This window comes from Poecilia mexicana, unplaced genomic scaffold (assembly GCF_051168715.1).
Source record: "Poecilia mexicana isolate PSO_F unplaced genomic scaffold, ASM5116871v1 scaffold_15, whole genome shotgun sequence".
Taxonomy (NCBI): domain Eukaryota; kingdom Metazoa; phylum Chordata; class Actinopteri; order Cyprinodontiformes; family Poeciliidae; genus Poecilia; species Poecilia mexicana.
In genome coordinates this window covers 22639585-22665662 of record NW_028263384.1, presented here as the reverse complement: position 1 = coordinate 22665662, position 26078 = coordinate 22639585, and the positions used below count along the sequence as shown (strand labels likewise).

General features: G+C 39.8%; 2 protein-coding genes and 1 long non-coding RNA gene across 7 annotated transcripts in view; 2 read left to right on the top strand and 1 right to left on the bottom strand.

Annotated features, from left to right (window-relative positions):
• The first annotated feature begins 699 nt into the window (after nucleotides 1-699).
• On the top strand, nucleotides 700-9486 carry spmip7 (sperm microtubule inner protein 7). Its single transcript, XM_088012861.1, has 8 exons — nucleotides 700-1026; nucleotides 2293-2375; nucleotides 2866-2951; nucleotides 3250-3388; nucleotides 4172-4239; nucleotides 5692-5799; nucleotides 5913-5987; nucleotides 8951-9486. Exons 1-8 carry the CDS (start codon nucleotides 729-731, stop codon nucleotides 9081-9083), a joined length of 990 nt encoding a protein of 329 aa, XP_087868987.1. The 5' UTR covers nucleotides 700-728; the 3' UTR covers nucleotides 9084-9486.
• Nucleotides 9487-10080: 594 nt separating this feature from the next.
• Nucleotides 10081-18424, bottom strand: LOC148155364 (uncharacterized). The gene is made up of 3 exons (XR_015765372.1): nucleotides 18165-18424; nucleotides 13162-14896; nucleotides 10081-11337 (listed from the first exon to the last, which is right to left on the bottom strand). It is a non-coding gene; the product is annotated as an uncharacterized LOC148155364 (long non-coding RNA).
• Nucleotides 16742-26078, top strand: part of ikzf1 (IKAROS family zinc finger 1 (Ikaros)) — a 21521-nt gene continuing 12184 nt past the window's right edge. For all 5 annotated transcript variants that reach the window (XM_015008504.2, XM_015008503.2, XM_015008501.2 and 2 more), the window contains exons 1-3: nucleotides 16742-16901; nucleotides 21669-21722; nucleotides 21899-22012. In XM_015008504.2, the coding sequence (XP_014863990.1) occupies nucleotides 16757-16901; nucleotides 21669-21722; nucleotides 21899-22012 (313 nt within the window). In that variant the 5' untranslated portion in view covers nucleotides 16742-16756. The remainder of the gene's footprint in view (nucleotides 16902-21668; nucleotides 21723-21898; nucleotides 22013-26078) is intronic.

Here is a 26078-nt window from a genome sequence, read left to right as displayed (position 1 = left end):
AATCAAATGCAACTGGCCATGACTGAACCACCATGATGGAACTGACGGGAAGACGCCTTTTCTGACATAAAATTGTCGGTATGGAGAGAAACTTATTGATTATAAAATATATCAAAACAAGAATAACAAAGTGTGCCATGCAAGTAAAAATTATTACTCCACCAAATTGGACCAGATTGTTCAGCAGAACATTTATTGGGTCTTTTTTGTGTCTTTTTCGTTTCTTTCTTCCAGGTCAGACGTCACACATTTTTCTGTTAACAGAAATGACAGATTATTTTTACTACATCATCCTTTAATCACCAGAGATCTTGCAGTTGCAGATAAAACTATCTAGAAGTGGTTACTACTTCATGTGTTATCTTTCTGCCGAAAAATGACATGTTTCTATTTCAGAGTTATGATCACAAGCTTAGCAAGTTCCTTGATTAGCAAGATAAAATAACATTTTGATCATCAGAGCATAGATAGGCCATATAGACATACTGAATGTTCTGCGTATTGCAGTCAAAAGATGGTATTTAGTATGGAAGAAGGGTTTAGTGTTGGTTTGACTAAATGTGAGTCCATTTAATGTATTTCTAGGTGGTTGCCTGAGCTGTTCGATCTGAGGTTTTGTATGCATCGCATGTGCAGCAGCATCTTCACGGCCTCTCCGCATGTCATTTGATCAGAGCAGAAAACAACAACAGTCTCCAGGCAACGCCTGAAACAAAACATCCTGTAGCATGGCTGCAGCTTCGAACCCCTTCTTGTCTCTTCCCACAGAGATAAAAGTGATCAACAGGCTGAGCTCTGGTCTGTGCAGAGCAGGAAGGAGGGATGAGCCGGGAACTGGACGTGTGGCCTCTCAGAAGCCCGTTGCCCTGGCTCCGTTTAGAGACGATGTCCCCCTGCTGGACCCCTGCAGCGGCCATCTGAGCGCAGGAGCCAGAGTGCAGCTTGGGATCCAAAGCCGGACAGAGTTCATAGATCCGTTTTCACAGTGGCTCAGGAAAAGGCCTCAAACAACTGCCAGCCTTTCAGGTTAGTGCAGACCTAACCAGTGGAGTGCAAACACTTTGTTACTTTACATCTGTGCTTTACTTTCTGCTTTTCTACTCCACTGCATTTCTATAAAGTTGTGTTTCATGTACATTCACATCATATCACAGGTCTCATTAACTGAATATTTTCCATCTTTAATGTGTTTTTTAAATGGTGATGGAAAGTGACAGATTACACACTTGGTGCAGATGCACAGACATTTTCAGATTTACAGACAATATCGCAACATCAAAAAATAACCTTTGGGTCCAAGTTTTAGAAAAGGTGTCAGGAAACTGAAATATTGTTCACTAATAATCCATAAAAAACTTGAATGTATTGTATTTTTTAACTGTGGACTGTTGACCAGTTGAAACGTCAGTGGAAACGATCCTGTGTTAGGTGTGTCTAAGGTCCATTTCTCTGTGCATAACTTTCACTTGAATGTATTTTCTGCAGTTAAAATAACACATTTTGATTTGTTTTAAATAAAATCTTTAAAGGTATAATTATCCATATTTTTTATTTGAGTTAAAGGTACTTAACTTTGTAGGTCATCCCTGAAATTCACAAATCCATGTGTGAAAACATGGACTATCTGCAGCATTGATCATTAGAGTTGTACTTTTTATTTATTTGTACTTTTGCTTAAGTACAGAGTTGGAGTATTTTCTGTGACTCCAGGAGGATTACTGATGCAACAACAAAATCAAGACTGGGTGGTGAAATAATTTAGATTAGGTTTTAGATATCTATTGTAAAATAATGACAGATTTATAATCAGTTGTTGGTGGTTTAGTGCAGCGATTCACCTTTGCTTCAAACCTTCTAAAAGTTGTAAAAAATAAGAAATACAAATGTTCCTTCTTTTTAAAAACTTTTTAAAGTCTAAAATCCACACTAACAAGACATTATTAATGTAAAGTGGAACTGCAGAGTGGGAATGCAAATGAAATGGTATAGAGACACATAATTGGGCTGAAAAAGCAACAATCCACTGGCTCTCCGTTAGCGTTCACCTGTAATCACAGCCATTACAGCTAATGGCTGCTTCACTGTCAGAATTTAAAACAGCAGCAAAGAGCAAAAACAAGACTTTAGGGCAATTTTAGTTTTTATTTATTAAACCTCAGCTAAAGGTTATATTTTAAGACCTTGTATAATTTGGTGAGACGTTGTCCCTGATTTTAAGCATTTCTTTGATCTGAGCTCAGTCTATGATCATGATTCACGTTTGGTGCTGAAACTTGAACGCTGTTGTGTCAGTCCAAGGTTCAGCCGTTCCCACTCAGTCACAGAGGACAGCAGCAACGCTCTGCAGCCTCCCTGAAAAACACGCCGGGCATCTGGTGAGTAATGACCAAACCAGCTCTCCAGCTCCGAAATGTGTTTTTGTTGTCAGATGGAGAAACTGAATAATCCAAAATGTTCATTAACTCCTGACATTCAGCCTCTTTTTCAATTGATGGTCACACTTCACAGTTTAGTTTTTTTTTTAATGCAATGTTGAAGTAATGACTTGTGTTTTATAGCTGGAGTGAAGTATTATCCATAAAACATCGTCAGCCAGGTGGTTCACTTTGAGAACATTTCCTGATTTATGATTTTTATGTTGAATATTATAACTGAAGTTATCAGGAGAAAAATCTGTAGATCACTGACTAGAAAGGTGATGGATGGATGGATGGATGGATGGATGGATGGATGGATGGATGGATGGATGGATGGATGGATGGATGGATGACCATCATCCTTCCTCTCTTCTGTTTTGTGAACAGACTGTACTTCTCTTTCTGAACCTCTGGTGATCTTCCTCCACTAAACTTTCTTCTCCATCAGGCCTCCTCCTCTTCGTCGGCCTGCTGCTCGTGCAGCGATGACTCAGCGGCGCTCCGACGCCACATTTACACTTCTTCCACTCAGAGGTCAGAAAACAGTGACATCTAATAATAAAGCCAAACAAAGCTCCCCTCCCACACGCGCCATTATGTAAAGCCTGCAGAGTGTCATTCTGCCTTGGAGTAATCCAGAGTGAATAGGTTAAATCCTGCGCTCCAGTGATGTCATCAGCAAACCTTGTGGCCTCTGTTCACGTTAAGAGCTGCGCAGAGAAACCATGCAGATGAAATGGAGCAGAATCAGATCATCTCAGGCTGCCTATTGAGATTATGCAATGAAAGAGGGGAAACAAACCCAAACCGATACCCTGAACTGTCCTGACAGGAGCTATGAGGAGGTGAACTGGGGAATGAAGTTCTCCAGATCCCCAAATGCAGCTGGAGCGACCCTGGAGCGCCGGGCCGACCCTGTGAGCGAGCGGACCTCATCACGGCGCTACAGCAGCAGGCCTCAGCTGTGGCAGGTGAGCTCTGTCCTGACTGACATCACATCTAAACCATTCCTCCATTTTTACTTCACTCCTTTCTCTTAAAGGGCCGGAGCACCGAAAAACTGAATATCTGTTGCTCTGTAATTAGCTTGAGGCTATTTAATAGAAATAATCTAGTTTACACTGCAAATGTCTTTGTACACTTGAATTAAAACAAAACAAACTTACAAATATTTTTAGCAAGATATGGGAGTTCTTTTAACGTAAATAATTCATTTAGTATTGATTTAAAAAGTACTAGTTCCACTGGCAGATTATTTCACTTGTCTTTAAAAATAAGTTTTCTTTTGAGTTTGCCAGTGGAGCTATTACTTTTTTCAATCAATATTAATGGAATTGTTTATTTAAAACTATAACCTGTCTTCCTGAAAAGTTACTGATAGTCAGTTTTATCTTTTTTCAAGTGTACTCAGACATTTGTACAAGAAATTAGACCAACAATACTCATATTTTGTGTATTTGCAGTGTAATTAAAATGAGGGAGAATATATATTTTTTTCTTATTTTGTATTTACTTTATATAAAAAAGACAAAAACAATTTTTCTAAACTGCTTTAAACTACTAAATCATGATGTAGAAATGAAAAGTTGACCTAATCTGGCCCCAATTTCTCAAAACAGTATTTTAAAAACATTTTAAGCAAATCAGCGCCTGTGTTTATTTTCATTCTTCTAAATCAGTGGTTTGTTTGTCAGAGTAAGATGTTTCTGCAGTCAGATGCTGCTCTCAGATTGATTGTTGCTGTGCGTCTCCAGTCTGCAGGCGCTGAGTGGAACCGGCGACAACTTCGACGCAGGAACGACGCCAGGAAACCCATTTCATTGTACGCTTTCAGTTTTTGGTGGAGTCTGTGTTTCTGAGTTCATTTCAATCAGAAATCCAACAGAAGTGTTTTTGTTTGTTTTGCTTTTCCTGCAGCTGCAGCAGATATGCAAGATCAGGTCAAATCCCTTCATTTACGTGAGTTTTTGGGGATTACTATGAGGGCTGAAAATGGGGAAAACAAGGTACATTCCTGCTGCTTTCACTGACTTTAAGAGGAAAAGCAGCAGCCAGGTGCTGCTAATCAATGCACAAGATCTTAGTGAAGCAAAGACCTGTTGCTACCCACTTCCAGACAGCTTGAAATCCATCTTTTCACAGAATATTTACAAGATGCTGCTCTTTCCAAAAGTCCATGTTGGATTCTTTGTGCTTCAGTTAATGGCAGGAAAATAAGAAAAAGTCTGAATAAGTAAGATTTGTTGGAACAATTCAAGGGAAAGTTTCTGTAATGAATCTTTATAAGGAAACAGCAATGTACTTATGTTTGCAAAGTTACATCTTGATGAACAAAAATATTTCTGTAAACATGTTTTAAATAACAGAAGAGATGTTTGGTTATGATGCACAGAGTATATTTGGAGAAAACCAAATATGGTTTTGTTCAAAAAGGCTTGGTTTGCTGTTACTGAATGTGTTTAACTTAAGTCAAGAATGAACTCCCCTTTACACCAAAGTACTGCAGAGTCAAATCTGGTATAAAACGTGTTATAAATAAAACACAGACTCCAAATATAGCAGCAGATTTACAACAGAAGGTCTGACCAAGAGAAGAATCAAGTGTAGCTGTGGACCAGTCAAAGTCCAGATCTCAATCTGGCTGAAAAGCTTAAGAAGATGTGAAGATCCTGTAGTGTCTGACCACCTTCAGATCCACTGGAGGTAATCCCATTAGGTTTGAAATCCAGCAGGTTTTTCCCACACAGGTTTGAATCCTGCGGTCGTCTTCGAGGTGCTGGTGTGTCGATGCTTCAGGAGTAAAAACTCTGCAGGCTGAACTTCAGCTGAACTGTGAAGATTTTATGTCAAACTGCAGCTCAAGTCAGGAAAGCCAAACCCTGAGGAAATATTGGTCCAATCATAGAAAATCATATCTCTGGACAATGTATCAAAAAGGGTTCTTGGAAACATCTCAATACACTATAGCATTTCCCAACATAACGTGTCACAGAGTTATTATCACATGCATAATTTCCACTTTAGGTCCTTTTCAGCTTCCAGTTCTGATTATCTCCTCTTGTGCTGGAATCCATACACTCCCTTGTTTGTTCAGACTCGATGTTTTTGACTTTTGCTTAAAATGTTTGGCAAGTTAACCAAAAATCCCTTGTGAGGTCAAACACTACAACACAAACCTTAGAGACTAAAAATCAGTCAGAAAATGACTCCTGAGGGGAATGAATGAATGAATGAATGAATGAATGAATGTAAGCGGGGTCTCATGTCTTGACAGCAGAACGATTGGCTCAGAGAACATGGACCACATTGACAACATGGAGGCAGATTTCCAGCCTCTAACAGTGAAGAGGAGCGTCACTCCATCGTACACACCGACAGCGCAGTGAGACTCATGCTGCATCCAAAAACCTGTTCTTGTGCTATTATTTATTAAGCTTGTTAGTCTTACAGAAATATCCAGACACCTGTAAGAGTTTATTTCTGTTTCTGTGCCAGTCGGACCACAATGCCAGGCTTCACAGGCAAAGGCGTCCATGCTCCCCCTGCTGCTGAGGAGGCCTCCATCTCTGGGTGAGCAGCACTCTTTATTATTATTACAAATCACTGGCAGTAAAAAGGTCCTGGGTTCAAATCCTGACCTTTTACTCCAGCTTCCTCCCACAGACCAAAAACATGAAGGTTATCTGAATTCAGTGGTGTCAAACATTTCACCACTAAAGGTGAAAACTGTCCTGTTGAAAGTTCTCAGTAGCTACAAAATGGTTTTTTTTCTTTTATTAAAATGGCAAAAACTATTTTATGTTTTGTGCATTACATGCAGATTTGCCTGATAAAAAAACAAGAAAAAAAGATAATTTTTTTGGATTGATTTACATTTTTTTTAAGATCAGATATGGATCACTCGTTTTATTCCACAAAGTTAAAACGAAAATCTTTCCTTCAGTAAAAGTCACTGGATGTTTGTAGTCCCATTTAATACTAAAGACAATTAACGATAAATACTCCATCTTTTTTAAAACCTCAGTAAAAATTCCTCCCTAACATATTTTATGTGTGCCTGCTTCAACCGCCTGAGCTGGAAAACCAACAAAAAGTCAACATTGGCAGATCACAAACCTCCACTAGAGGGCGACAAGAGGTCATACAGCTGGCTTCAACTTTATTGACGTTAAAATGAAAACTTAACTCACCTTAAACATTTTTAGAAATTAATATTATTTTGAGAGAAACAGGGAAGAAAAAATGTTCTGAATGTGCTTCCCAACCCCTGCATTAATAGGTCACAAAATAAAGTAAAAAACAAAAATAATAATAATAATAATAATAATAAGAAGAAGAAGAATAAAATTAGTCCATTAATTGTGTGGTGGTTGCGAGGTGGTGAGGAGAGACGCAGAGACCCAGGGACCCAGGTTGTGATAAAGATGATGATAGATTTAATGAAGATGCTCAGCAGTCCAGAACAGGCGGCACAGCAGAGAGTTAGCACACAGCTAATTACCGGTAGCAACTGAAAAACTAAGGAGTGAAAAAGAGAGCTAAACCAACACAGGACTTTACAGTTCTACTGTGATGGCAGGCAGACAAATGACATACGACGTATGTTTGACAAGAGACAGAGACAACAGGTGGACTTAAATACACAGGGAGGGTAATCAGGTAACTAGACACCTGGGAAGAAATCAACGGGAAGACGCAGAGACAACAGAGACTCAGGACAGAAACTGAACACAGAAAACCCTTAAAATAAATACACAGAAACACGGATCATGACATAGTCAAATAAACAGATCAGAAAGTAAACACATTTGGTCAAATCAACAAGACAAAAACACTAAAAATGACATTAGCTTTTGTCAATTATTCCTGTTGTTTTTTGTATAGCTTTGTGATTTAAGAACCATAAAATATTGGTCTTATTTTGCATTCTTGTCATATTATTTAGTATTTCTATCTTTCTGTTTTGTGCATGTTTAATTAAGTGGCATTACTTCCACCTATATAAGGATCTGAATCAGCATCTGTCTGTATTGTATTCATTAATTTGACTTTTATCAAACCAGGGGAGTTAAGAAGAAATTCTTATTTAACATTATTTAAAATTACTAAGAAGAGTGAGGCTTAAAAAACAAAGGAAGAAGATAAACAGGTTGGACACTTGGAGTTAAAACAAATCATTAAAACTTCTCCTAAAATCAGTAAAAAAAAAAAAATATATATATATATATATATATATATATATATATATATATATATATATATATATATATATATATATATATATATATATATATATATATATATATCTAAATAAAATAAGACGTTTTATGTCAGGAAAACCTTTTTTACATGACGACAGACATCAAACATCTGCAGAGCGAAAAAAGAAAGAAAAGTGCCGTTCCCCTCTGGGAGAGCTGGCTGTCTGTTGAGGAGGTGGAAACCTGTTTCCTAGCTGGGCCCCAGTTCAACAAACTTTACTGGCTTTTGGAGCAGGCATCTCCAGATGGCTGAATCCAGAGCAGCTCGTGGTAACGGTGGTTTTTCACAACCCAGATCCATTTTCCTGGTGCCTGACACCCTCTCAGATCTGTTTCCTCTGCTGATTAGGCTGGCCTCCCAGCGTTTTCCCCGGCAGAGAGAAACACAGGCTCTTGGATTGATTAACGGTCTGCAGCAACGGTCGGATGCTCCCTGGGATTTCTGTCTCTAGTTCGATTAAGACCAAAATAATTTGTTTTTTAAATATGATCATAAACTCTATTTTTGTTGTTTTTCTACGTTCTATCATTTCCTATTTTGAAAAATTGACAGTATTCCTTTATTTTGAATTTGGGAGAAATTCACAGCATAATGCTGCCACTGTGCAGTATTTTTTACTTTTGTCTAAATTTTCTACATTTGTCTCAAACTCAGTTTCATTCTGAGCCTCATCAAGATCTAAACCTATTAACAAAAGGCTAAAATATAAATAAATAACTATTCCTCCATTCAATGAGTTCCTATTGGACATAAATAAAGTTAAACATATGTTCACCTTTGTGTAATCTTGTATTATACAGACAAACTGTTGATTTATTGATAAAATATAATATTTAAAAACAGCTGTAATCTTGAGTCTAGAGGGCCGCATAAAACCTTCTGGAGGCCGGATTTGGCCCACGGACCCTCAGTTTGACACATACGCATGAGTGATGTCCAAACTTTTTAAACTAATGGCGGGCACAAAATGTATTAAATTAAAAATGTAATAATGTGTTTATTGTGATCTTTTTTATTTTTTCCTGCTCAACAATAAACAACATTTTTATAAAAATCTGCTCGTCATTAAAGAGCCAGAACATAAAAAGGACTTTGGACTGTTGCCTTATTAAAAGAAAAGCAGATTTTTGGGTCATCCATTATTTTCTATTTGGAGGTTGAATTTTCACCAGGTCTGACTTGTGGTCAGGAGCCGAACAAAATCATTTCAAGGGCCATAAATGGCCCCCGAGCCACACTTTGGACACGACATGCTTCCCATGTTTCCACAGAGTGACCCGAGGACGTGAGCGCGCGGCGCCGCTGTCCAGGATGGTGACCTCTGTGACCCCGTGTAACCCCTACCTGAGCGCCCGGCTTCCTGCCTGGAGAGGCTTCAGCCCCGTGAAGATGAGAAAGTTCTGAAGCATCATCTTCCTCTTTATGCCGTCCAATCAGTTTGTGTGAATAAAACGTCAGAAACTGATCCGGAGTCAGTGGGAGAATAATGAGTTTCTCCATTATCATAATTTCCCTGATTTAGATGAGTGGTTTTCTAACTCTGGGTGCCGAGCGTTTGCATTGTCCTCGTATACATTTGCTCTCTTACAGACGCACTCAGTCGTTAAGACTGTGTGTGTGTGTGTGTGTGTGTGTGGGGGGGATAAATGGATGAAGTAAATTGTTTCCAATCCACCATCTTTGTGTTTGAAGCAGCAGGTTTGGTGCTGCTGCTGCAGTTTGTGGTGCGATCTTCTTCTTCTTCTGCTGCTGCTACTGCAGCTGCCAGCAGTCACATCATTCTGAGGCAAACATATTGTGTAGAGATTATTATGAAGTTCCTGCCAGCTATATCTTTATGTCTGTGGTTTGAGCAGCTTCGCGCTTACACAGGAAATAGGAATGAGCTGGTTTTCCTGTTTCTCTTCATCTATAGTTTGTTTAGATTTGCTCTTGGAGGGATTTCTACACCAACACACTGCTGATTTGGTGACGGCTTGGAGACTCATCTCACATTTACCACACTATTTGTTTTGGGGTGGGAATAAAACAGGGCAGTTTCATACTGAGGAGCTTTAAGTTTCTTGTTCTTGATTCTCGATTATGGTTGAGAATTCGGAGCGGTTCACACTTTAGCCACAATACAGCCTGTTGGCATCGTTCATTAAACCTCACTAGTGTCACCAAGCTGCAGCTGAGCCTGATCTGACAGGCTGCGAACTGCAGCGCTCCGCCAACATTCAGCCATTCATGCATTTTGATTCCCAGGAAACGTTTCCACTTTCTGTCACTTTTACAACCTGAACCGCAGCGGGATTTTATGCCACAAACCAGGACAAAGTGGAAGGAAACTACAATATTTAAGTATTTGTATTCAGTGAAGCTACAGATTGGATGGAGAGCATCTGAGAAAGAGGCTTGGACTTTGACTAGGCCCTTCTGAAAAATGAACCTGCTTCCAGGAGATTGTCTTCCAGGACAGTCTTGTGCATAAATCCATCTGAATTCTCATCTGCGTCCACACAGCATGATGCTGCCTCCACCTTGTTTCATAAACAATGTTTTCCATGTGGATTACTGTCACTCCGACATGGCGTCCATCTTTAAGGATCTCTGCAGGTGGTTTGGGACCACAGTCATCCCAAAATTCATAAATACTTCAGACTCTTATCTATCTTACCAGTTCAAACATTAAATATACTTTAATATGGATTAATACGCACAGAGGAAACTGGCTTAGCAGAATTAGAGCTGCAACTGATGATTATTTTAGTAATCAACTGAGCTATTGAATATTCTGATGATTAATCGGATAGAGAAATTGGCACATTCTGCTGATTTCTTATTTAACCACTAAAGCTTTTTCTGTAAAATATTGTAAATGCATAAAAAAATGAAAATAAACAAATAATCCTTTTTTTAAATACTAAAATAAACATTTTAATCCCTAAAATGCAATGACAGAGAATGTATTTAGTGTATTGGAACTAAGCAAATATAAAAAAAAAACCAGTTGATGAATTTTGGGTAAAACATATTTACAGATAAAGAGGTTTCTTACCATAAATGCAACAAATATATGCGTATAAATATAAAACTCCTCCACACCTTCATGTCCATGACGCTGTTTGCTCTCCATAAGTTTAGAAACATTATACTGTCTGACAGACAGGCTGCTTTTTTCCACAAAGAAGGAATTAATCTAAACTCTGATCAAATCTGTCTTCAAACAGACTGCTGAATCAGCGCTTTTCAAGATAAAATCAGCTTTGTAGGTCAAATAAACATCTGACTCATTAAGGACCTCCTTACAACATCACACTGATCAAAGAGCATCACTTGTTTCAGGAACTGACAAAACATTTCAACTTAAAATGATGGTTTAAAAATCTAAAAGGAAAGTACCACCTCTTTCAGTTTTAAGGTTTGGCATATTAGAACATAATAAAAATCATCCTGGGTTTTATAATTATTTAAATTAAACCTCATGCGTGAGAAAATTTATTTCACACGTCGTATCAGAGTACACACACCTCGGGCGGCGGTGGAGGGGTGAAGCATGGCGGTGGAGGGGTGAAGCACGGCGGTGGAGGGGTGAAGCATGGCAGTGGAGGGGTGATGATCTGGGCTCGTTAGCAGCCATTGATGGAACCTTGAGCTCCACTGAATGCTGGACCTTCTGGAGTCGATGTGAAGCAGAGACTGAGTCAAGACCAGGAAACGAGTTCACCAGAAAAACACAGACTTTAACATCCAGTCATTTTACCCTCATTTAGCTAAATAAAACTTGTTTAAGGCTGTAAATGTTACATAATCCTTCTGAAAAAATGACTGCTTAAAACTTTTAATAAATATCTATCATAGAAAATGTGTTTTTGCTTTTAAAGAACCATCATTTTATTCCTAATTTTAGGTTTTAAAACAACAGAGCAGATGGAGACAGCTTCTTCTATGGGATGTTGATATTTGTGGAAAATGCTATAAAAATCCTGTAAAGTTGATATATTTACACCTAATATTTTAATGCAGTGAGTGTGAAATTGAAGTCAAAATTATTGTTTGGGCTTTTGAAGCCAATTGTGAAAAAGCACATCGTTTCCAACCTGGTTGTTTTTTTCTAGATATGTAGAGCAATTATTCCATAAAAATCTGAATAAGTGCCAAAACCTGCGACTCTTATTATATCTTAACTTAAATGAGTTGGTTCTTTATTAGTTTTGCCAAAGGATGGTTCTGAGCTCCACAACAGCCCCAGCAGCTGAGGCTTCCCTCAAGCTGGTTCTGGTTCTGATCAACAGGACAGTTTCCAGTAAACTTATTATTCTGGATTAGCTCAACAAAATGCAGCGACCTGTTGATTCAGTCTGAATTCAATCGGGAAAACCTGGAGGAACTTCCTGTTTTTAGCTTCATTCATATTTCCCATCAATTCTGCTGATGCTTCCTGTTCCTGCTGAAGAGAGGCACTCCCCAGAGTATGATGCTGCCACTGCCATGTTTTAATTTGGAGGCTAAGCACATCTTTTCCCCCTACATGGCTCATTTAAAGGCAACTTTTATTCCTACAAAACCTCCATAATTGATGACTCTCCCACCTGAGCTGCTGGTCTCTGCAGCTCCTCCAGATTCATGCCCCACTTTGTGTTGGACTGACACAGAAATCCCCAGTAAATTACATTGAATATCATGTCAGAAACCTAAACAATCACAGATGTGGTCGTTGTGTCAGTCTTGAATCAAACGCAGCTTCCAAATTACCATCTGAGCTGAAGTCTGTAACCTTCTCATGGATATCATAACTCTATTTGTGAAGAAGACACCTCATCTTCCTCCTCCTCCTCATCTTCAGATTTTCCAGCCTGTGGTCTGAATCACATCAGTGGCTCCTTTTCAAAACAGGCTCACAAACATCATGATTGATTCAGCTGCTATCCTCCAGGATCTCTCAATGCCTGCCTGGGCGGGAGATTAATTTCCTTTTCCTCGTCTTAATTTTTACCCATAAAAAGGCTAAATGTCAAGCATGCCTGCCTCCTTCTAGTGACACGTCTATTCCAGCAGATAATTACCATAAGGAAATTGATGCTTTAGTGTGCAGAGGGGAATTTAATTTACTCCGACATCCTCACAGCATAATGCATTCCTAAAGAAAGAGACTTTTTCACTTTGCAATTGACTTTTTAGATAAATTGGACTATTTAATGTGATTATCAGTGTTGAACGTCTTTGACTTATTAAGGTGTTGAAACCAATTAAGGGTTACATGCTGCCGGAGCTTCCAAATATGAGACGGTGAATACTGCTTAAAGATCCATGAAATAAGAACCATCCAGAGCCTTTTGTTCGCTAGTCGACCGTCACCGCTACCTGATGATGTTTTGAGACCTGCAAGCTGCTGGTATTAATTACAGCAACATGCTTTCCATGAGTTCAACCCGAGGAAACACGGAGTTTAGCGCACTTTGATTGCATCTGATGTAAAAACGTGACCTGAAAAACGTACCCAGATCAAATCCTAGGAGGCCGAAGAGCAAAAAACTTAAATAATGGAGACGCTTTTCCCAATATTTGCTGAGTCACGCTTCTCTTCTGCTGTATTTTTCACATCTCTTCATGTTGGAGTGAGAAAAAAAAGTGACCCCTGAAACTTTGAGGAAGTGTTGCTGCAATCCCTGTTCTGGCCGTGAAGACATGGCGGACCACAGGGTGCTCCTGCCCAAAGTTCCTCCTTTTGTAACCAACCGCTTGAATGTTGTGCTTCTCCGGAGATAAGGGCAGCCTCCCATGAAAGGTGACTCAGCAGCCGAGCTCACACAGCTTCTCCTGAGATAAGAGCGCAGACAGGGGCCAGAGGACAGCGGGATTGTGGGGAAGAAACAGTCACAACTGGAGAAAAGTGTCAAACTGCTGCTTGTTTTGTAACACTTTAAGCTGAGGATGTAAGTGGAAGCTTCAGGCTCTAATTCAGTTTATGACTGGGACTGTGCTAATTTTGATTAATATATTGCATAAAAATGTTAATGTAATTTGCTTTCCTTTTCAAAATCCCGAGCCAGAACCTTTCTATTCACATGTTTCTGGTACATCTGTAAATCTGACGCACAAGCAACATCAGTCCAGTGATGGACTGGAGACACTTAAAGACTATTAATGTGTTCAAGTTGTGCTAAAAGCAGTTAGCCTTTTAGCACAAATAGCATCTCAATGCTAAACACGTAGCAGCAGCACCGACATCCTCAGTGTCCACATTTCTAAAGCAGTTCCATGAATGATCAGGAGTTCCTGAGAAACTGAAAAGCTGAATGAGTAAAATAACATTTTGCACCAATCAGATGGTTTAATAACCTAAATAACAGATTAAAAACAACAAATATCTTTGTTTTTGAGCTCATGTGTCTGTTTATTCAATAATTTAGCAGCAAAAAGAGTTTTTGAATTAAAAATGTTTCTTATTTTGTCGATATATGGTTTTCAACAAAAATGTGATTACTTCGAATGAATTAATTACAGACCCAGCAGGTAAATCATTTTATAGTAGCTCTGGTGAGAAGAAAAGAGTTGCAAGAAAGCCAGAAAAGCAAACTACAGTTTGTTGTCTATCATGAAGATGGATGGAGGTAGATAAAGGCTGGAGGAGGACAATGACCTTCAACATCAAGCTGGAGCAACAACATGCCAGCATATCTATGTGTTAGAACGACCTTGACCTAATTATAGCCGAGATCCAGTGAAATCGATGCCACAGACACTCTTCATCCAATCTCAAATGACTTTTAGATATAGCTGCTACAAAAAATCAACTCAAGGATTCTAGATACAAATGCATGCCACACTTTTCAGATTTTTATTTGCAAAAAAAAAAAAGACATAAAAATTTGTTCTTTTTCTTTAAACTTCACAGTTACATAATGTTTTGTGTTGCTCCACCAGGAATTTGAATACTTATAAAGCACAATAGGGGGAAAAAATCCATTATATGGTCATGAAAAATGAAAGGAAATGTTTAGAAATGATGCTTTGGTGAGTAAATGCTAAAACACAAATCAATGGATGAAGAAAAAATCCTTTGCTCCAAAGTCTGATTCTCATCTTTCAGAGCTGCGTGGCAGGTGGAGGTGGACAGGAAGCTCTGTGCATGAAGGCTGTTTTAAATAATCAACTCTGATGCAAAAGGTGGAATGTCAGCAGTAACGCTGAGCTGTAGAAGTCAGTGAGACGGTGCTGGTTTCAAGTAGCCTCTGCAGAAAACCAGAGGGAAAACCACATGTCAGAAAATTAAAGCATATCAGCCTGAAGATCAACTGCAGGACTGAGCAGAAGGGACTTAATGCTGCGGAAGCAACAAAATAAAGGAAAAACTGATCATCATGGACATACGGGACATTTTGGGAACTTAAAACGGTTTACATTTGATTCTGCTACAAAGGTGAAAAAAAATCTTTCAGTTATTTAGTATAGAAGGGAATTAATGCATTATATAGATTTATTTTACACAGATTGATGAATTTTAAGGATATATTAATGTATAATATATGGCTAATTCAGGAAATTAGAAAATACATTCTGTCGACGCTTGTTTGTCAGATTCAGTTTTGAAAATATGTTACCTTGGAGCAGGAATTAAGCATATTTTTAATTAATCCCAAAAATAGTTTTTTAATTGGTCTGATGTAATATTCTAATTTTAAATGTGATTTTTTTTATTAGCTGTTAGCAGAATTAATCCCAATGAAGAAAAATAACTCTGTTAAGACATCTGTCTTTGTCTAATTAACCTATATAATGTGCTTCACTTTAATAAATAAACTTTTTGATAATATTCTAGTTGATTGAATGGGTCTGTATGTCAAGGAAAAGTTTAGTGGAAGGAAAAAGTGCAGTGGAAAATGTGAACGACAGCAGCCTGGTGAGGATTATGAAGGAAAAATTCATTCAAGAGTTTAGGGAGCGACACATAAGATGTGGAGCTGGAGCTTCAAGATGGACGAACACACAGAGATATCCAGTTCACTTCTAAACCAGAGACAACGGAAAAGAGTTGATGGTTCAAAATCCTTTTTCAGATAAAAGTAAAGTTTACATTTCATTGCATTAAGGTATCAATCTACACTAAAAACAAAAACCAGGTGATCCAATTTTTTAAAACTGAGTTAATTTGTTACAAGAAATAAAATTAAGTTTATCCAAGCAAATATATTAAGCTCATTAAGTTATTATGCTAAACCAATGTAAATAAAGTCAATCTGGAAAATTTAATTGATTAAAAGCAACAAATGAACTAATTTTCTTTTAAAGTTGAAGCTTCATTCTCTTTTTTTCGGTCAGAGTTACAGAATCCAAATTCCGGATCCAATTCCGGATCCGGAGTGCCATGTCCACTGCTGGTTCTGGTCCAACATGGCCAGAACATTTCAGCACACTTCCTGTTTCCATCAGCTGAAAAACATTACAGAGATGCAGATTTCATTTCCCAGCAGGATCTGGTACCGACCCACAGTACCAAAGGTACCAAAAGCTGGATCCCGGCCTGTTCCAAACGGCTCTGAAAACGTTTCATGGAACCTCAATTTGAGATTTCCATCAGCTTTAAGCCACAATTACCAAGTATGATCTGACAGACCAGCTAAAATACTGAAGTCTGATCCAGATCAACTATATTCTGATTTACTGGGAAGCTCCTAGAATGTAAAACAGGGCCTGAACTCTAAAGAGGTCATAGAGGGACAGTAATGGATGAAATATTGAATAGAGAGAGAGAGGAAAAACTCATTACAAGGTAAAGAAAAACACTTGAGTTAATTTCATGGACTAGTTCAGAGCCAGAACAGGTGACAGAAGGGGAGCTGTCCAATATGCAGGCGCGGACTGGCCCCCATCAACTCCCTGCGTGTGAATGAAATAAATAAACAATGAATGGTCCACTCTCCTCGCTCGCAGCATCCCATCTCATGCATGGCTGCCAGTGATGGTCTGCTGGGTGTCAGCTTTTATTGGCACGGCACAAAGCAAGTGCCAAGGGTTCGGTGGGCTCGACTCCCCGCCGCAGAGTGTGGATAAAAGCAGAGCAAAATGCCTCAGCCGAGCTCAGAGGCATAGACATGTTGGGCTGGAACGAGGAAGTGCAGTGGAGAGGGGAGGGACTCAGGGCGCAGCTCCATGGGGCCGCCGCGGCGCTGCGACCTTCTGCACATGGAGCCGGGGAGAGTTGGAAGAACTTCATTCTGCAAACTCAAGGAATAGCAGGTAAAGTGACCTCCACCGCGCTTTTTTGTGTTTTTTTTTGTCGGGCTTCCCGCTGAACTTTCAGGCTGTGTTGGTGGAGCCAGCAGAAACGGCTCGGTTCGCTCGAAAAGGAACGATGGAAACGTTTGCGTCTGGAAAAAGAAGCTTCTCCTGTCAGTTTGGGGGCAGGTGCGCCTCAGCATCAGATCCCGGCTGCTCGTTTTTATAAAAGTTCATCTTGTTATAAAACTAGTTACTAAACAGAATCATATTTTAAAACTCAATGTGACGATTTTGTTTATACTTCTATTTTCCGCGTTGTTCGCCACTAATTTATAGGAAGTAGTGGAAATGTTCCCCTTTTTTCCCATGGGCCTTTTTTCTTTTGGGAATGAGGATAAATAAAATAATTAAACATATAAATTAATTAGATTTACATAAAAATACTAATGTCGTGTTTGTGGTTTGGTTTGAGCTGCTTGCGCGTTTCCTTATCATTTTAACGCGTTTAACTGCTCATGTAGCGGCACCTGTTGCAACAGATGCGTAAACTTCAGATAGTCCAACAGAACATCTCTGAAGTTTCACAGAATAACCAAAACAACTTTTATATTTTTTTTATCAAAATAAAAAAATAACATTATAACCGAATTAGGGGTTTAAAAATAAAAGTTAACTTTGCTCTCCTTAAACAGGAAATCAGTCCGCACCGAGCCGCGCAGGGTCGAAAACGCGCTGCGCACTATTAAATAATCAATGAATCAAATCATTTTCCCCAAACCTCAAAACTTTGTATGTGTCTCTGTTCTCGGTTGAACCACATTTTCAGTTTGTTTCGCGTCTCCGTTGGAGGGAAGAAGAAGAAAAACGTACTACAGGCAGGACTGACGGAACTTTTAACACTTCTGCCTCGGAGGCGAAAAGTTGTTCATCAACGCCCAGCAGAAAATGAAATAAAGGAAATAAAGTTGTTTTTCTCTTCCAAACACTAAGAACAAAACATAAACACTATGCTTTCCGACTTTTAATAAATTAAGCCTGAAATTATGAAATTATTATCCGTACTCTTCAGGTTTGACGCAGGGAAAAGTAATAAATACTAATTGATAAAAAAAAAATATAGCATATATAGTGTATACAGTTGAAAAATTAATTTTAAATTAAAAAAAATCTGCTAAAATTCTATAGTACATTTAATCAATTTTACTATAATTATAGATGATATAATGGTGTTTGTTTTTTTAAAAAAGAGAGAATAAATAGGTGTGAAGTGAAAGGCAGTACCTGCTCAAATGGGGCTTTTTCAAAGCTCACATGGAAAGTGAAGTGCTGCAAAACCTCTCTGCAGATACATCATCTTTCTTGTCAAGAAGAACCAGAAGAGTGTGTGTGTGTGTGTGTGTGTGTGTGTGTGTGTGTGTGTGTGTGTGTGTGTTGGGTGGAGGAAGACAGACAGTTATTAAAATGATTGTACTGTCTGAATAGCAGAGTAGTGAAGTGTGTCAGATGCAAATGAAGGAAACTTCTCCTCAGTGCACCTTTGCTCGCCCCTCCACCCCTCCATGGGCTCCCAGAACACATCTGCTAACACCCTCTACCCACTTCCACCCATACATTTCATGAATTACTGATGAGAATCTCCAAGTGTATATATGGAGAACAAAGGTGACTGTTATAGCTTAATAACTGGTGGTAATAAAAGGTAACCAGGGGAGGAAAAAATTAATAATTCAGCTTCCCTAGAAAGTGCAAAAAAGCAAAATAAGGGGGAGGAGCTTTTAATCAGTTTGGGTAGAAATTTAAAATTTATTTGAAGGTAATAAAGTGTTTTTGTGCTGCAGCAATTTGGATTTTATTCTGTTTCCTGATTGCAAAACAGGAAAAGTAAATTTGTTCTCCTTCTTGTTTTATTATTAAGCTTTTCAGATCATTTTAAGTGTAAAACTCTGTAGGTTTTAAGTTGAGAGGAGGTCGTTTTTGGAGCTTTCTCCTGAGTATCCACACTGCGCTGGCGTGGTCCTCAGTATCTGTTAACGGTTTCGTTGTTTTCTCATCTCCACCCTGCTCCCTGGTGTAGCTTTTGCACCTCGCAATGAGCAGACGCCTCAAACCAACCCCCCCCTCTAACTCAACCCCAGTGCTTCACCACCATCCAGCACACACACACACACACACACACACACACACACACACACACACACACACACACATACACACATGCAAACACGCAGGAGGAAGACTGAGAATTCTGTCAACCCACAAGCCTCTTCCTGCATCTCCCCACTTGACAAAACTACGACCAAAAACTGTTCCAGTCCCGTTGCGCTTTGTGTCAGAAGTCTTCTCGATGACTTCCACCCCACCAGCACAAATCTTCCACTTGCCCCCACTTTTCTCCACCAACACACACGAGTTCGCTTTGTTTCAGACTGGCAACACCGAGCTTGAATTAAAACATTTTGGGGTTTTAAAGGAGGGGAAAGTGGGATTTGAATGTGCAACGCTGTCAATTTTTTTTTAATAAGAAAAGCTGAAGTACAAATGAGACACTAATAAAATTAGAACAAGTCAAAACTGTCTGTCACATGTAAAGAGTGAAAACAGCTTGAAAATAGAGTCACTGGTTGAGCTGAAGAGTTACTTCCTGATTGTTCTACTCGGTAACTTACTTTCCAAACGCCGAGGCAGGCGCGCTGTGGCTGAGAATGTAGGAACTCCGTCTTAAGGGCTTTATTTTAGTCAAGATAACCCCATAAACCCCCCACCAAGCATCCATGTACCCTGACAAAAACTATAAAGGTACACGAGAACGGAGTCCTGTCTGCAAACTCCAGATGCTGAGGTAACATACAAATCATCTGCACCGTTGACCTTTGCCCCCACTCCCCTCCTCCTCTTTCTTCTTCTCTTCCTCCTGCTCTCACACTCGCATCCTGGTTGGCATCTGTAGGCGTCGAGCTCCCGACCTGACGTTGAGCGTTGCGACAGAGCGGACCCGGTTCGCTTCCCACTGTTCGTTCCAAATGTGTGGAGCCATCTGTCAGTAAAACAGGAAGGCCTAGGTTCCCCTTCTCCCTTGGGCTTGTTTCGCTATTTTCGGGAGCTTCACTTCTCCCTGTGTGGCTGCTTGGACCGGGCAGCCGCCCCAGCGCGGGCTTCTTGAAGTGGCGGCGCTGGGGCCGAGGCTGTCGGGGCCCATCTGCTGCAGGCTTGAGGGCCATCCATTATTAATGGGGCCACGGGCGTTGGTGACTCCTCAGATACTCAGCCCTGGCCAGAGGATCGCTTCTGGATCGCCTCGGCTCACGCAAAAAAATTAATAAATAAAGAGAACTGCTGTCCCTTGCTGCGCTTTGCAAAAATATTCACACCCTCTGAACTTTTTTTCACACTTTGTCACATTACAGCCTCTAACTTCAGAGTGTTATAAGGGGATTTTAGGTGAAATGTGAAAATATTCTTTTTAATAAAAAACTGAGGCGTTCAGGGGTTCAACATGCCTTGGTCAAAACTCTTTTGGGATTATTGGATTTTGCTCATCTGGAGATTAAATTTTCTTTGTATAAGTAGTTTAGTGGGAGTCAGACTGGATGGAGAGCAACTCTTAACAGCATTTTTTTTTACAATTATATTACATCTGGGCTATTCTAAAACATGAATATGCTTTGATAAAATCCATTTCAGCTCTTCCAGTGTTTTTAGGGTCATGATTCCCCCAGAAGTTAAAACTTTTCCTCCAGTCTTTATTTTTTCCAGACTCTAACAGGTTTTTTTCCAGGATTCCTCTCTGATTAGCTCCATCATATTCATATCAACTCGCTAAAAAAAGCAGCACCAGTTTCTCATACTAGGAAAGATGAATTTTCACTTATTATATTCTTCCATACAGATCAAAGTTTCTCTTATTTGACGAGAGAAAATTCTTCCATGGGTGTCTTGTCAACTCTGTCTGACTTTCCATTCCCTGCTAAAACCACAGCATGATACTGCCACCATCATGTTTCATGTTTGTTGTGTTTCCTAGATGTCAAACTTCCTTTTTCTCTCCCAGAGTCCTGGTTAATAGAGTGTGTGGCAAATTGTTGTGTCTGCAGCTCCTCCAGAGTCACCACAGTCCTCCTGGATTTTATCTAGGAGTATCAGAGTAAAGTGGGGTTGAAAAATCATACATTATTTTCCCTCCAACTCACAATCCTGCTCTTCTTGATGTTGGTTTCTCACAGAAAATCCTGATAAATTGTGCAGAAGTTTCCTCTCTCGTGCCCGTTCTCCTTTGACTCCTGGCCTCCTCGCAGCCATCTATCTCTCAGCCGCCTTTTTTTTCTCCCTCTCCGTGATTCTGATGGTGTCTGCGCTTGGGCCGCGGACTCAGCGATGCATGCTCAGTAAATTAGAGAGAACACGAGCGTCGATCAGCCGGGCACGCCGGTCGCCCGCATCCCCCGTGACCCTGAGGCCAGTTAATTTTCTGCTTAATTTTGCGGCAGTCAGTTTGCATTTTTGGATGATTACGTGGCAGGAAATTAACAATAAATAACAAATGTGGTGTGAAAGCCCATTCCCACCAGCGGGCCCCTGTGAGCCGGAGCCGGGGCCGCGCTGCAGCTCAGCCTCTCTGTCAGGACTTATAATGAAAACGTCTGTAATTCTTTGTAATGTAACACGGGGGACGCTGGCTGTGACAAGAGTTATCCCGCTGTGCTGATGGAGTCACACCCTTAACTCCACTCAAGCTGCTTCTAACGTTGAACTTGATTAAACTTATACACATCTACATCTCCTCTGCAGAGTACTTGCACCGCATGGAGACCGAAGAGGCCCAGGAAATGGCGCAGATGCCAGGTAAAAGCTCGCCCACCTCATGATTGAAATGTAGCGCACACAGTCGGGACAATAGGCCCACAAACAGCCACTTTGCATCAGCGGGAGGTAATTTATCTCCTCCTGAGAGTCATGTCGAGGGGTTGCATGGTGAGTGATGGGTGTTTGCTGGTGTGTGTCCTCCCCCACCATCCCAGGCAGGGAGAGCCCCCCTGCCAACGAAGCGTCTGAGGAGGCAGAGGAGCCCATGGCCGTCCCCGAAGACCTGTCAGCCGGTTCCACCCATCAGCAGAACAACCGGGGGGACAAAGGTACGACTGCACCCACAGCCCAACCAGGTCTGGAGTAAAAAATAAAGAATCACCTGACCTGCAGGGAGTCTAAAAAGTATACACACCCCTGAGTTAATTGGAAATCAATTAAAACTCCAAGTTTGCCTTCAACATGGCATCTATCGCCTGAAAAACTCAAAAATCAGTTAATTATGTTCAAACTTTCTGAGCCAGGGACAAAAACTGACCAACTTTAACTATTGTTGGGCCACAAAATAGAAAAACTAGAAAAAATTATTGTCGTCTTTCATATTTACCTGCTTGACAATAACAGTTCACAAAATCTGTAAAAAGATCAAAAGAATAAAATGGATTTAGACTGTTGTTTTATTTAAAGAAAAACCAGCAATATCCAAATCTGTTGGGTCATCAATTTTGAAAGTTTTCCATTTTGTTGGCCACATTTTTTATCATTCTTGGCTTGTGGTCAGGGGCTGACCGAGATTCTTTTAAGGCCACAAATGGTCCCCACACTTTGGACTACAAACTAATACTTTGTTGAAACACCTTTTGGTTCAGTCCAACTATCTGAGGTCCACCAGATTAATAAGACTTTTTAAGTGGCCCCACATATTTTCAGTCCAAATTAACCTCTGGACTTTGACTAAGCCATTCTACAACTTCAATCTTCCTCTTCTGAAGTCAGACTTTGTTGACCTGAATGTGTGTTTGCACTCAAAGTGATACTGACAAATAAAATCCATCTTTATCTTCAGATCTGTAACAGAAACCAGAATGCTTTGAGTCAAGTCTGGCAGAAAAAAACAACCCCGCAGCATGATGCTGCCACTTCCATCTTTCACTATGTTCATTTCCAGCATTATTTATGGAAGACTTGAAACTTACATCTTTGTCCAGAAACATGGATGATGCAGGAGATTGTTCTAACAACCAGTACTTGTTGGAACTTGTTCAGATTTAATTCACACCCCTCTCCTGACTGATACCTTTGAATAATGAGATAATTTTGATCCTTTATTGGATGCAAAGGAACAAACATATCAGATTCACTATGATGGCTGTTGAAGGCTATATGTAAAAATGCTTCAGTAATGTAATGCAAAAAATTAGAGCAAATTTAAAAAATGTTTCTGCTGCATGATGTAATTTTTCAGGTACATGAAACTGATTTTATGTCACATCTAAGGTGGAAAACATTTTCATATTAACCATCATGGCCTTATTTTCTACAGCAGAAAAAACTGGCATTTTATCAGGGGTGTGTAGACTTTTGAGAGTCGCTGTATGTGTGTGATGAGTACGTCCAATGAAGCAGCAAACAAACAGGAGCCAAAATGTAAAAAACACTGCAGCAGCATTCCCAGTGCATCCAAATGAAACCCAGACAGATATGTGAAAATGTCAGGATCAAAAGCAAAACACATATAAAAATGTTTAACTAAGTTAATCCCATGTAGCTCCATCGGGAGTACACCCTGAACCCCCTGGAAAAATTCATTTAGAGATGCAAAGAGACACATTTAGGTCATTGGCAGGAAAGGTGGAGGAAATAGAGACGCCTTTGATCCATGGCATGTCATTAATAACCTCAATCTTAAGGAATACTTAATGTGGCCTTGATTTGAGTTTGTGAACATCAAGCAGGGGAATTTGATGGTGAAAATGAGGATGAAGCAAGCTCAAGTCTCCTAACATGGGTGGTTTGTGAAAGAGCAAGAAATATTCATCATTCATGGGTGTCTAAGGAAAAAACCCTGGATAGAAGGTGAAGATTTAAACTCTGTAGGTGTTTAAGTGGAAATGTCTCTGCTTAGGATGGAGAAAAAAAATGGCTGTGTTCATCGTGACAAAAAAAGGCTCGTCATGTGCTATCTGCAGCGTTCCACATATCCAGATAACGGCAAAGATTAGCAGCACGCAGTCAAAAATAAGATGCGAGAGGAAACTGAAATAGGATGTGTAAGAGTTTCCTAAGAAGAACTTGCCATCAGACAGTTTCAACACTCCTGGAGATAAAGAGTTTAGGAGCAGGGCCAAAGCAGAGAGAGATCAGCACAACACTGCACCACAGAGGTCACACACCTGTGCACACACACACCCACACCCACACACACACACACACACATATATATACATATATACATTTATTACATATATATATATATATATATATATATATATATATATATATATATATATATATATATATATATATATATATATATATATATATATATATATGCATGCTTACTAACAAAGGCTTTCTCTTTGACTTTACCGGTGAGGTGTCAGGAAGGGAACTTGACTCAGGCAGGAAATCTCCTTACACTTCGTTCTTTACTAGACCTGCAATTTCTGCTGAAAAATGTCAAAGAGCACGTTTTTAAAAAATGTTTAGCTCCAAATGTAGAAGAAAAACAGCACAGTTTGTGGTATACGTAGATGCATAATGCATATATATGTTTAATCCATGTATATTAGCGTGTGAGCATATCTCTGCGCAGGGACAGAGAGAAAGAAGGGAAGTGCAAGTATCTGGTACATCTGTGCATGGCTGCTTCTGTGATAAAAGCCAGAATGAGTTAAAATTATCGCCCAGGATCATGTGCTGCTCAGTTCTCTTTAGTGAAAAAAACAAAAAACACAACAGGCAAATAGTGGGCCCAGGGAGCCTAAATGTGGGACACGGAACCTCAAAGTATCGAAAGCTCGAAACCTCAAAACCCAGGTTGTTTCCTGTTGCAAATAACTATTCACAGCTCGGGATGGAGCTTGTCGGACCGAATAGTCACACAGTCTACAAACGCACACAGACAGAAAGGAGGTTTAAAGGTCATGGTGAGGCCCTTTTCTCATTAGCTGAAAATCATGGAGAAACGTTGGGTTGAAGTCACACGTCTTCAAGCTGAACCTTCCCGCTGATTTTTTTTTTTTTGGTTCTCTTTCACTTTCTGTGATTCAGATGGAGCCTTTTGCTATTTCAGAGGCATGAGACTGAAAGGGAGACTAGTTCCCGAAAACATGGCTGCAAGTTTTTTTTGTCGTGTGTGAGGGGAAAAGTAGGCTGTATTTAGCGTTCCTGCAAGTTGTGCTGAATGTGTCGCTGGCGTGGTTTGACACTTGTGGTTCCTCTACCTTGCACACCAAGTTATTTTCAGGCCCTGAGAGAAACACAGAAACAGTAACTTCCAGCAGGCGCCCTGCGTCCACGCTACGCCGCTAACATGTCTCCCTGCAGCGATCCGCTGCAGGGAGACATATCATAGTTCATCATCTGCTCTATTAGTAATCTGAGGATGAGATCCCCTGTATATCAGGTTGTGACTTTTTATTGTTACCTTTTGTGTTTGTCTACACTGTGATCTGACACCTGCTTCCCAAAATGAAAAATCAGGATGTGTGATCATGACAAACATAAAATAAAAGCTTTCTTCCTATTCCATATTTAGTCACAACTTCCTCATATCCATGAGACCTGGGCGGCTGCCCAGCGCTAAAGGTTCCCTTCTCTACAGTCCAGACTGATCATGGCTTCAACATTTTAGCTGCTTTTCAATTCAGGTCACCTCAGTTTAGGTTCATTTATCATTTATCATATCCAACTGGATATAAATTGCAAAAGTGCTCCCATCCCATAAGATTGTCCACAAAAAGCGTCTCCATGGATGTCTTGACTGCTTCAACATTGCAGGACAAAACAGCAATGGACAATGTCCCCCTCATAATACATGTCATTTTTACTATATACATTTCTTAATATATAGCATGTAGGTTAGGAACTCACGTGTAGCTAAAATACTTAAAAAACCGACTAAAACACTGATAACTTCCTATTTTAATGGTTCAAAAACCAAATATATCTTAATATGCATTAATGCACACAGCTGAAACCGTCTTGTCGCTACCGCAGAAGCTAACATCTACAATCTTCCAATCAGAGCCAATAAAAATGAATGCCACTTCTTGATTGGCTGCTTTTCCAAAAGCCAGTCAGTAGCATCTCAATAGCATTGAGCCGAAATATTTAAACTTTTTTGAATATTTTAGATATGCTCTAAAAAATTCCAATGGTGAATTTTCCGCA

Coding starts and splice junctions, on each gene's coding strand:
- spmip7 (XM_088012861.1), top strand. CDS start 729: ATGGCTGCAGCTTCGAACCCCTTCTTGTCTCTTCCCACAGAGATAAAA. Junction 2,952..3,249: donor TACACTTCTTCCACTCAGAG/GTCAGAAAACAG, acceptor CTGTCCTGACAG/GAGCTATGAGGAGGTGAACT. Junction 5,988..8,950: donor GAGGAGGCCTCCATCTCTGG/GTGAGCAGCACT, acceptor ATGTTTCCACAG/AGTGACCCGAGGACGTGAGC.